Genomic DNA, 12,720 nt, shown 5'->3' with positions numbered 1-12,720 from the left:
AAGAACAAAGTCTGTAAAACTATATTGATTTCTACACTAAAGAAATTTTCTGTAATTCCGTTCTAATTGAGTCCTGAAATCTGTATCTTCCTTCTTTAATATATTGAAATCAATTAGATTGTTACATCAAAGCCTATTTCAACTAACCTTATTCACCTAGAGGTACAGTTTAAAAAAAGTTCTCCTGATAATTATGCCAACTGCTGAGAGCCCCTACTGTTTCTTGACAGTATTTCAAGTTATTTGAGGTGAATGAGATAAAATATGGGAAAGGACATAGATACTTGTTCTGTAAAATGCTGAAATGAGCTTGGTTTAAGCTTAAATAGGCCTTTGATCATTATCTAAGGGATATTAATATTTAGAAAATGAAGATACGACTGGAGGACCCAGTTGGCAAGCTAAGGATATCTTGATCTTCTTCTTTGACATTCTTCTAAGAAGAACACTGAATCAAAGTAGTTATTTCCTTATCATCAGGCAAGACTAAGAGAGAAGATATTTGAATTTCACTCCAAGTATGGAGTATTCCATGTCATAGGAATGTTGAGTTTGGAAGGACAATTCTCTTATTTGAAAGTTGAGCAAACAGTCTCAGAGGGGTTGTGACTTCCCCAAGGAGTTACAGTATAGTGGTGACAGTCAGAATACCAAGACCCATGTCTCGGGATCCTCATTCTCTTCTACCCTAAATCCAAATATATTCCACTTCCCTTTAATAACCTTTCTTTGGACCATGAAATTCCCTCATTAGTCAACATTAGGTCAAAGCACTTGTTTTCTAACACTGATCACTAGCAAAAAACAGTCAACTATCTTCTTTTGTGGGAAAAACTAATTCAGTCTAAAAGTCTATAATATCTCAAATTCAGGGAACATGGTGGAGGGGTGGCGGGGGGGAAGGCATTGACAGCTACCTGGGTTGCTTGGGAGAGGGACCAAGTTAAGGTTCCAGCGTCATTAACACCGTTGTATTTGCTTACCTGTCCTGCCTCGGGAGCGCTTAGAATTCTTCAGATTTCCACTCTCAACAGTGACTTCTACTTCATACTGTCTTCCCGGTATGAGCTCCAAATCATCTATGGTGTAGAGTGTCTCCTCCTTTCCCACGGTGATGTTGAGCAGCACCACAGAATCATTGAAGAGCACGATACGATACTGCTCCCAGTCTCCAGCAGGGGGCGACCAGCTCACTACTAGGGACCTTATCGAACCATTGCTGTTTACCTCCAGGTTCCCAACTTTGTCTGGAACTAAACGGTGAAATGATGTCAAAAAGGAGATTCTAAAAACCAAAAGTAAGGATACTGATTCACTTTTCATGGGCAAAAGTAGATAAGAGACCTAATAGCTGCAGTTCAAAACATTTCTATTTGTGGATTGCAAATGAGTATTCTTTCCTCATTTGGGAGACATCGGACACTCAAGAAATATATGCTAAAATCATCTTAGTAATATATCAGTAATGGATCTTCTATAACACTGTTAATAACCTAGAAATATGACCGCTGTGTTTTATTGACTGCACACCAGCCCTAGAGACAATATTGATGTTGCCTCTAATGATGTTCATACTGATGGATGTGGTGTCTTTTGGTAGAGACACTGCATGTCGTGGTCATGAAAGAGTCCTTCCTTTATCAACTGACAAGATTAATCTTCTTGCAAGGTAGCTCTGGTCTAATTATTCATTTGCTTAAAAGCATGCAAGTTCTCTCCATTAATTACAGAATAAAACATCAAGTCCTGGGTCTGACATCTGTACCTTTCCAAAATCAGACCCCATATCCTTCTGGTCTTAATTCTGACTAGTCCCTGCAGCCACCCACCCTGCTTCTGCACTCTCTCCCATACTGGCCTCCAGGTGCATGTTCTTCAGACCTGTAAATATACTGGGCCCTTCTTCCTCTGTGCCTTTGCTTATACTACTCTTTCCACCTCACATGCCCTTCCCTCTTTGCCCTCTTCCCTTGCCAAGAGCCTCACAATTTTTAGGTCCAGTTAAAACCCATTTCCTCCAAGAAGTCTTTACTGGTCTTCTGAACAAGAATTTTGTTCCCTTGTTTTTCTGACCATATGGCTCTTACTTGGAATCTCTAACAGCACAGAGAATGGACCCTGGAATTAAACACTCTGGTTTAAATGCCAACCCCACCATTCACTGGCTAGATGACTATGGACAAGTTATTTGAGCTCTCTGAATTATCTCTAAAATAATGATAATAACAGAACCTCTCTCATGGTAATGGTATCAAGTGTTTGGTTAGTGTCTGATACACGGCAATGCCAATGCAATTACTCTTATTAAAGTATACTGTTTTTATTTTTTGTGTGTATAGTCTACATTTGTCTGATTAAAATATAACTTCCTTAAAAGCAATGGTTGGCAAGGTAAATATTTCAGGCTTTCCAGGTCACATATGGTCTCTGTGTCATATTTATCTTTTTTTTTTCCTTTAAAAAAAAAAACCTTTTATATGTAAAAACCACTCTTAGCTTGGGGCTACACAAATACAGGTTACAGGCCATATTTGGCAAAGGGTGTAGTTTGCGGAACTCTGATATTTTAACAACTTCCCAAACTCATAGCGCAGTAATTTATACATAGAAGGCACTGGATAAATATTTAGTGACATAAATTAATAAAATAATTTGTGGAAAACATGGTTAAGTGCTAACTGGCTCTCACTATAGGAGTTAATCAGAAATATTTTATTCCTTAGTATCGAAGCTAATGCATTTACACTACTTAAGTGGTGTGAATGAAACAGCACCGGGCAGAGCCAGTTTATGCACACCATTCAGGAAGCACTCCAAACACATTTGCTTAAATAACTCAGATGAATGCAATTAACCTTCTGTTTCACTCTGTATAGGGGGCCCTGGCCCATGGGCAACCTCAGTCATGTAGACTACATTTCCTAAGCCGGAAAAGGAGTCTTCCTTATAACTTATTTTGTTCTGTTCTACGATGGATCAGAGAATGATCTGGGCAACCAAGGAATATTCTGGGGCCCTACACTCACCTGTTCTGCCCACTGCCATCTTCGCAGCAGACAATTCACCAGAGACACAGCTGATGGTAACTTGATAAAGACGTCCAGGGGTTAAGTCTTTAAATTGGGTTTCAGTCACCTGGGGTGCTAATGTTCTGGATTCTTTGATAGTCCCTTGGTGAAACAGGGTAATGTTGTAGGACTCCACATTGCCAGAAGGTCTTTGCCACTTCACTTTTAGAGAGGTCAAAGTGCCATTATTTGTCACCTTTAGATTTGAGACCTCCATGGGGGCTAAATAGGAAGAAAGGAAAAGACATTTTAACTCAGGACACAGTACCTGTCTTATTATGGCCAAATTTTGACCTGCATTTTAGTCCCTACAAGACACACACCCTGCTCAGAAGAAAACAACAATTTCACAAGCAAAAAGAATACTGCAAAATCAAAGAAAGGCTGTCTGACTAGTGGAAAGAGCATAAAATGGGAGTCAGGAGACTGGATTCTGGCTCAGACTTGGCCATTAGTCGGCTGGGCAACCCTGCACGTCTCTGTCTATCTCACTGAGCCTAGGGATCCTTACCGGCAAATCAGGTCTTGGAATGCTCAGAGAAGTCTGTCATCTGCCTGATTTCTTCCCACCTTTATGTAGCTAATAATAGCAAGTACATAATAAATAATAAATAGATTGGTCAACACACTGGCTATCACAAAATTTTGCATGCTAAAAATATTTTATCGTTCATATAAAATCATGATAAAGTTACAGCTCAAGAGTTGTGTCATTATTTCATCAAAAGAAAAATGAAACAAGATAAAACCAGATGGGACAAAACCATAAGAAATTCTTATCTCAGGAAACAAAGTGAGGGAAGAGGATTGGAGGGATGGAGTGGCTGGGTGATGGACATTGGAGAGGCTATGTGTTATGGTGGGTGCTGTGAATTCTGTAAGACTGATGAGTCACAGACCTGTATCCCTGAAGCAAATAATACATTATATGTTAATTTAAAAAAAGGAAAAGAAAATGATTACAAAAGAAAGACACTTCAGTGACTATTTCTTCTACCTCTTGGCTATGTCATAATTTTGGGCTTCACTAATAGCAAAATAAAAATATTTCTTTTTAAAAATGGGCACAGCACACTGCTCTGCATAGACCAGTGAGAAGTGTAATGTGCCCTTGCTATACATAAAGAAGTCTTACGATAAAAGGTACTTTTTAGGTGCCTGCGTGACTCAGTCAGTTAAGCATCTGCCTTTAGCTCAGGTCATGTTCCCAGGGTCCTGGAATCAAGCCCCGCACTGGGATCCCTGATAAGAGGGGAGTCTGCCTCTCTCTCTCTACCTTTGCTCCTCTACACCATTCATGCTCGCTTTCTCTCAAGTAAATAAATAAGATATTTTTAAAAAAAGATATAAGGTACTTTGAAAAAAAAGATATTGTTTTTAAGCAATCTCTATACCCAAGATGGGGCTTAAATTCACAACCCTGAGATCAAGAGTCGCATATTCCAACATCTGAGCCATCCAGGCACCCCAACATATACGGAACATTTTTTTGGGAATGGCTGTACATCTCTGAGGTGTGATATGAAGATATGTAAGTGTACAGGTGCCCCCAAATATCTTTCCCATCAATCTCTTGTAGTTCTAACAGCTCCCCCTGCCAGAGTAATTTCTAAGGCTTTATATACTTAGAAGTTTCTCTTAAAATCAGATAGCTTACTGAGAGAGGGAATTTATTAACACATTAGACCCATCAGAAGCATTAGAATCTACTAGAATGTAAGTTCCATAAGGACAAAGACTTTGACCTTCTTGGGCACTATTATATCCACGATGCATAGCAGACAGTTTATACTCAGTAGATAATGAATGAATGTGGACATGAATTATTCGTGTCCACATTCATTTAGCACAGATTAGTTTCTCCAGCTATGTTAGCCTATGAGAACAGCTCCTGTAGTAACTGGGTCTCAGGACATGTTTTGTTGGATACAGGGTTTAAGAAATGGCTGTTTCACAGGACCAGGTCTTTGTATAGTACTGAGAAAAGTCATCTTGGCTCATAGTGAGTGATGTCACAAAGGCAAGGGATGCTTATTTAAGAGAAGGAAGTAGGAATCCTTATCAAAAAGGTCAGAATACTAAAAAGATAAGCTGAGATTATATCAGTGGTTAACTTTGCCATTTCAGGCTGGTCTAAAATTTAGAATACAAAGGAGTCCCTCTTCCTCTGAATAGAAAAGTGGGAATATCTTAAGAGCCTTCTTTAATGTATGAATTTCAATTTGTCTCATATTCAAATAACTTAATAAGCCATGGTTATTAAACATTTTCTTGACATGAGCTTTACTTTGTCCAGCTAGTTAGCGGCACTTACCTGTCCTGGCCAGTTTCCATCTGTAGTTTCGCAGTCCTGCAGCCTCGGTCACAATGGTAAGGTTGTAGAGGTGGCCAGGGGTCAGTCCATGAAAACTACAGGAAGTAGCATATTTGTCTAGGACACTGTTACGAACTAGGTTGTCTTTATCCATCAGCATCAGCTGGTATCTTTCCACATTGCCAGAGCCATGGGACCAGGAAATTAGGAGGGAATCGGTTTTTGCTGAAATATTGATATTTTTCACTGGAGATGGCACTAGGAAAATAAAATGCATTTCCAAAGGGTCATTCATAATTTCCTTCAAGAAGACATAGACATGTTTAATTTAAAAGCACACATTCATGGATGCGTCTCTGTACATCTAATTTGTGTAATAAGTAATGACAATGGCACTCTTGAAATGTCACTGGAATCTGAATTAATGCTCTTTTCAAAGCCCACGCCCAAAGCTACATCATAGTTTACTTGTCTCTCTCCCCCACTTAACAGGTAGTAAGGTAATTTTTGCCAATTAACTACGATGTGGCAGAGCATCAAAGAGAAAAAAAAGGGAAGATGAAAACCAGAAAGATAGCAATAAATCAGGTGAGAAAATGAGAGGAGAGAGCATGACCAGAAGGACAGTACTTCCCGGAAGGAGGTGAAGTGTGTCATTGATATCGGGATGGGTGGGTGCGAGCAAAAACTTGTTCCAGATGTAGGAATATTTAGGAAACATCATGACTTGATGTTATGAAAAGAGTATACAAAGGAGGAAAACACTTAAACATAAGTTTTATGGCACAACTCAGAAAAGGAGGCAGAAAATGCTGTTGCTAACATTTGAGTTAAGAAGATCATTAGGAAACATCTATTTCACTTTGGAGAAAATTCCAATCCCAAAGAAGTCCCAGAACTTGTTTGAAATCACCCAGCAAGCCAGCTGCATAGCCACATCTTATTTTTCGTCTACTCTTCCCACTGTACTGCATAACATTTGTCTGTCTGTCTATCTACCTACCTATCTGTCAGCTTTGGTCTGGAGGCGTTCTTATTTCTATCTCTTCAATTTTAATATAACTCCAAAAGGAGCCTAGACAATTAAATACTCAACTATCTGTAAGCAGGTCTTACCTGTTGATCCATTAGTATAAATTGTAGGGGAACGTTTTTCTCCAGAGACAGCTGTGATGGCAATATTGTATTTATTACCAGCAGTGAGGTTAAAAAATGTATGTTCGTTCCAGGAAGCACTCTCTTGAATTTGGGTCTCCTGTATCTTTTGGTTATTGTCAAACAACTGCATCTCATACCAGGTGACTTTTCCAGAAGAAGGAGTCCACCGAACATGCAAGCTGGTTGAAGTAGTCTTCTCTTCACTGACTTCAAACTTAGCCGGAGGTAAAGGATCTGTGAGGTCAAATCCAGAAAGAGAACATGGCTTGAAGACTTTTGCAAATATATGATAGTTTTCTGGAACCCAGGCTCATTTTCCTTAAAAACTTTAAGATTCTGGGGCACCTGGGTGGCTCAGTGGGTTAAAGCCTCTGCCTTTGGCTCAGGTCATGATCCCAGGGTCCTGGGATCGAGCCCCGCATTGGACTCTCTGCTCAGTGGGGAGCCTGCTTCCTCCTCTCTCTCTCTCTCTCTGCCTGCCTCTCTGCCTACTTGTGATCTCTATCTGTCAAATAAATAAATAAAATCTTTAAAAAAACAACAACAACAACAAACTTTAAGATTCTGCTGCCTGTGAAACAAATTGGTATTTACTCCACTTTTAAACTTACCGTTTCATTTAAAAAAGAAATCCACTTAGCTACTAGTCATATAAACTTCTTTTTCTAATAAAAACGTTTTTTGTTAGGACAGCTCTGAGCTTAGAATTCCAAGTAAGGTTATATTTTCGTTGGCTTGCAAGTTTAGCACTTTTCACACACTGACAAACATGCAGGGCTATGGCTGGATAAATACCAAAAATCTCAAGAGAAAATACAGATATTCAGAACTAATTTTGAAATTTGTACTGAACTTTTTCTTCTTTAGGTTGTGGATTTGGGGGGTTAAGAATACATTGCTTTAGGTTGTTTTTAAATATCAGAAATGCGCCAAAGATAGAGACTTGATTATGAGCCTAACCTAGGTTTGCTCATCAAAATGAATTCTCCCAACAGGTGGAATTCCTTACATCCTTAGATTTTCTCAACTTGAGTTCTGGGACATTTTGGAGCTGCTGAAGCCTCTAGAGAGGGTATGAGGGGTTAGTCCTCACCCAGATGTTCACTTAGATTCAACTGTCATGGGTGAGTTTGAGGAGTCCCATTTCCCATTTCCCACGCATGGAATCTTCACTGTGGAACTTGAAATAGGATGAACAGCACGTCCCTGGGGTAGGAAATAAGTCAGCAGTGTTTAGGGATCAGCCATTCTATGATGCAGTAGGACCATGAGAGAAATAAGTCTCTCCCTATCCTGAATGCAGGGAAGGACAACATTGAGAGATATTTACATAGGAGGAATTTTCAGAAATCCAACCTGGTTCTTGATCTAGAAAATCGGATCGAGATATTGGAGGCTAAAACTCAAAGCTAGGTCAGATGTTTTCGTGGCATGGCTCTAGAGATCTCAGTTCTTATCCACATCTTGGTAAATTATATTTTGCTCATGAAATAGCTTCAGATTCTAGATCTTCTTAGAACAGGAAATGTTTTAAGAAGGTGCTTGCTTGTGATGAACATCCACACAAATAGGAACAACATAACCTTCTTCTGTATTAAAAAGGTGTCTATGGCCAGCCAGCTCCTGAGATTATCTTTGGGTCACCTATAGACACCATCCAGAAGCTAAATACAGCTTATGGTCAATCTAATGTCTTTTTTTGCATGTTTTATGCTGTGACTTACAGGAGTACAGCCCGCAAAAAGCACACAAGCCACATGACATTTCATAATATAGGAACTAATAATAATATAAATGTCAGCTGACAAGGAAGCCAAGACAGCAGTAACTCAGAGAGCCCACAGTGCAAGATGTGTGGTTTATACCTTAGCACAGTTTAGGTTTATACCTTAGCATAAGCTCTGTTGTCAGACAGCCTGGGGCTGAGTCTGGCTCTCAGTCGCGCAGCTGTGTACTTCAGGCAATGCCTTAAGCCCTCCGCACCGGGGCTGTCTCATGTATGCAGTGCAGTTAATACTACTATCTATTTGGCAAGATATTTATGAAGATAACGTTGTTTTATCTAGAGCTTAGAACAGCCACTCAGAACAGTGTCTGGCACGTAGCAGGTGTTCAATGCTACCTACTGTTGTTGTTATTATTTCTGTAAACAGGAGGCGGTCCTGTCACGGAAGCAGGGAAATGTCTAGGTGGAGAGTATGGGCTTTGGGGTCAGACAGAACTCAGTTCAAGTCCTCGGCTCCATCGCAGGTCAGTCACAAAACTTTGGACAAGTTACTTAACGTCTCTAAGCCTCCACTTTCCCCTCTGTCTGGGAGTATCATATAATCATGTCTATATTCTTGGGTGTTTGAAGAGGTGTAGAGCGGATTTTACCTGGCATAAATGGGCACTCAGTAACATAAACTTATGTTGTCTCCTTGAGCACAAAAAAAGTTTCCTCGGAATCACTGACAAAATGGAGGCAGAAGTGGAATATAATTTTTTTAAAGCTAAACTAGTAGCCTTAATTGTCTTCTTCGTTAAAAGAAAACACAAAAACTTGATAAAATCTTATCAGTTGATTCCCATGACCTAACTTTCTAACCATTAAGACAAAATTTTAAAATTCCCAAGATGATTCTCATTTATAGGTTCTTGCAGAAAAACAGAATTTTTTTTTCCTGGTAATATCATTTAAATTTTCTATTCTACATCCTAGTCTGTAATTAAGAACATCATCATAAAAAGAAAGAACATAATTTCCCCTCATGGAAAGTTTTTTTGTTGCCTGGCAAGAAAAAGATACTTCACTACCATGAGACTCTAATAGTGGGCAAAACTCAAGAACAACCTTGTCATAGCCAACTGAGATGACACATTTTTGCTGAAGAGGCATTTTAAGGACAAGGATGGGAGGAACCGCTGCTTTCCAGTGATGGCTCAAACGAGATCAATACCGTCATCGATGTCTACAAGCCAGATAGAGGTTAAAGAAAATAATGGTATAGTCTGTATAATCTAAACCACATATAATCTACAAAATAAAAGCTATAGAAAATGAATTTTAAGGTTGCGTGCATAGAGGGTGAAGTTCAGAAATGCAGACTTTATCTAATCTCTCTGAGCCAGAAAACAAAACAGTCAATCCTTTGTACATCCGCTAGAACAAAGGAACAATGAGCCTGGGAAGTGCCTGGGCCGCGAGAACCTGCACTGGAAACAAACACTTAAAACCCCATTTATACTGCGATAAAGTTCTGTGCTGGCACTTGTCCACTATTGCTACAAATGTTGCAGAAGTTACATGGTTTTCAGACTTCTTTTCAATCTAAGCCCAAGGAAAACTCTGCTGTATTCACAGAAAATTTCCAATATTTTCTTAGAAACAAATCAGGTCCTTCCAAAAGGGGTGCGAATTTCATGTATATATACAAATGAATTTCATATATCTCTATATCTATTTGAAGGCAAAAGAGAGAGATTTCTGATGCCTTTCAAAATGTAGTTATATGTATGTAATCTTTTGATCATATGACAGGTTGCACCTAATTAGAAAACCCTACTTGACTTACATAATTCATCGCCATGCCTACAGCTGTCAATGGCCACAGGTGCATTTACAGCCTTTCTGATTTTTCCATGTATCACTCTGTAACTAATGAAGTTTGATAAACTTCAAGAACTGTAGAAAACCATAAATCAGTGATTTAATCTCAATCAATATATCAAAACATATCATTAGCCATAAATTTGAGACATCTTTGTTTGCACTTCTCATTTTCAGACAAACCTGGAATGTGGAATGCAAAATGTAAAGTTCTGTGGTACTCATCTTCTAGATGTCAATGAATCTATTATCAGGAAGCCTGGCAATTTCATAAGTGATCTTGACGTCAAGCTCATTTTTCTGTTCTTCGAGGAAAAGATGAAGTTTAGCTAAATTTCTGAATCAAAATGAATTCTTCTTTGTTTCCCTTTTAAAAAAATGGGACTTAGAAAGAAGGAGAAATTCATATATATGTAATGCAAGTAACAAGTAATATCTGCTTAAAAAAATTCTTTTGTATGGTCACTAACACATTATTATTTATTGATATAGGAATTTCCAGTGTTTAGAATTTGAGATGATAATATTTATTTTGAAAATAAATTCAACATTTTAACAACTGCAGGCCATCCATGAGCTAATGCCAAAGCTTTTCTCCAAGTCATGAGAGCATCACAGTATACCTATGTAGGATCTGATAGTTTACAATGAGTTTTCTCAGTTGGAATAGGTCAGAGACGTGAAGTGACTCATTTAGGTCATGTATGTGATGAGTAGTATAACTGAGATTCTAACACCTGGCTGCAAGTTCCTTCTATCACAGCTGTCCCAGGGTGGATGTTGTCTTGAATGCATGTTCAGTGTAATAAAAAAACACTCAAACCAGATTTTTATGGAAAATAATAGGTAAATTTACAGAATTTTCATTTGATGGTTAGACTATTGTAGCCGAGATAAAATGAATAATGACACTAATCGCACCTAAATCTAATTCTGTGGCTGTGAAAGTTACTCTGATTTTTTTTTAAATCTTTTCTTGACTCTTCCTTTTGCTTCCCTAATCTGACTGTCTTTACCCGAGATCCCACTGCCTTGTCTGAGCTGCTCCCAGGGTTTTCTTGGTGTCTTCCTTATTTTCTCCCTTTCCTCTACTGTTAGCAAATAACCTCTTTGTATATCTTCCCCATCGCCATCCTTGTCCTTCTTACAGAACCAAGATCTTTCTGTAAGATGAAGTCTAAGTCTCTCCATAGGCACTCAAGGTCACCTCAAGTAGGATATAATTCCCCCTCCCCACCACACACACAACTTATCTTTCACCACTAACTCTAGGCTAATGACAGGGCCCATTTCTGTATCTCTACAGAAACTGAGATACTATTCTACTTAAAGGCGGGGGAGCTAGGAGTCCGGAAGCTGCATTTTTGTAGCACTCTACATAGAATGGAATGAACACCAACTATTCATACAAAACAATTGGGAATTTTCTTATGGAAATCAAGGTAAGGGTAGAGGAAAGTCACAAACAGGTTTTTGTTTGTTTGTTTGTTGTGGGGAGTTTTTTGGGGGGCTTTTTTGGTGAAGGTTTTTTGAAAACAAGAAAGAACAAAATGACAAAGCAATTGCTCACAATCTGCAGTCAATTAAATGCATTTATAGAGGGATAATTTTCTTTTACTTTGTGATTATGGCTGTTTGATTACAGGTGGCTTTCTGACTTATTTTAAGATGATGTACTCTATTGTGATAATTCATCAGAGTAACATGCATTTGATTTATTGACTTTGTACACTAGATATGAAGTTCAAGTAGTAACGGACTTTCCAAATTTTAATGCCCCCGAAAGGGAAATTCAAGCAGATTCCACAGAAATTTGCATCATCATTCACAGCTATGTAGGAGGCCATGTTACTCTGGGGGTCACAATCTTTGGCCCTGGGTCCATAAGTCGTGGATGCTCTTCTGAGAATTTACAGTCTACTCAGGCACTTGAGATATATGGAGGAAAGCTAAACAGAAGGTGAATTATCAGGGAGGCTGACTCTGATGTCCGACGAGACGTGGGTCCGGATCCCATCGCTGTCACTTAGAGTAATGACTAAGCAAGTTGTTGGAGCTCCGTGCTGCTGTTTCCTCCTCTGTAACAGCACCCCCTACACAGAGTTGTAAGCGTTAAGAGGGAACGGAGGGAAATGCTAAGTGCAGCCCGCGCCCAGGCTGAGCTCTCAGTAAAGGGCAGTCGGTGCTCACGCTGCTGCTGTTCCTGCTGTTCAGAGGAACGCAGGCCAGCAACAAGCTAAAGGTGCCAACGGAGAATGACAGCCCGGGGCTAAGGTCTCAGAGGCTGGCTTCACGAAGGACAGGAATTTGAGCACGTCTGGAAGGTCAAAGTGGGGAGTTGGAAGTCAGAGAAAGAAGGGGTGTTACAGAGTGAGAAGCAGGTGAAGCTAAAGCGCTTCTAGTGAACATTAGAGGGGCAGGTGGGCACCGAATGACGGCTTTAACCCCGCCGTCCCCAGGACAGCCTTCGGGAGCCCCACTCCAAGTCTTTGATATTAACAAGCGAGGCTTTCTCAGTATTACCTAAAGTGCCGCATAAATGCCACAGAAAGAGAAGTCCCTTGGCCTCTCCTCTGCAGAAATTCATGATC

At 39.5% G+C, this 12,720-nt stretch overlaps 1 protein-coding gene across 2 annotated transcripts in view; it reads right to left on the bottom strand.

Annotated features, from left to right (window-relative positions):
- PTPRB (protein tyrosine phosphatase receptor type B) overlaps nucleotides 1-12,720 on the bottom strand; it is a 113,307-nt gene that overhangs the window by 64,245 nt on the left and 36,342 nt on the right. For both annotated transcript variants that reach the window (XM_080811991.1, XM_080811992.1), the window contains exons 5-8: nucleotides 6,499-6,774; nucleotides 5,383-5,640; nucleotides 3,027-3,290; nucleotides 984-1,253 (exon numbers count right to left, since the gene is read on the bottom strand). In XM_080811991.1, the coding sequence (XP_080668117.1) occupies nucleotides 984-1,253; nucleotides 3,027-3,290; nucleotides 5,383-5,640; nucleotides 6,499-6,774 (1,068 nt within the window). The remainder of the gene's footprint in view (nucleotides 1-983; nucleotides 1,254-3,026; nucleotides 3,291-5,382; nucleotides 5,641-6,498; nucleotides 6,775-12,720) is intronic.

This window comes from Martes martes (genome assembly GCF_963455335.1).
Source record: "Martes martes genome assembly, chromosome: 8".
In the NCBI taxonomy this organism is placed as follows: Eukaryota; Metazoa; Chordata; class Mammalia; order Carnivora; family Mustelidae; genus Martes; species Martes martes.
The sequence above is the reverse complement of the archived record's forward strand: the minus strand, read 5'-3'. Positions and strand labels throughout refer to the sequence as shown.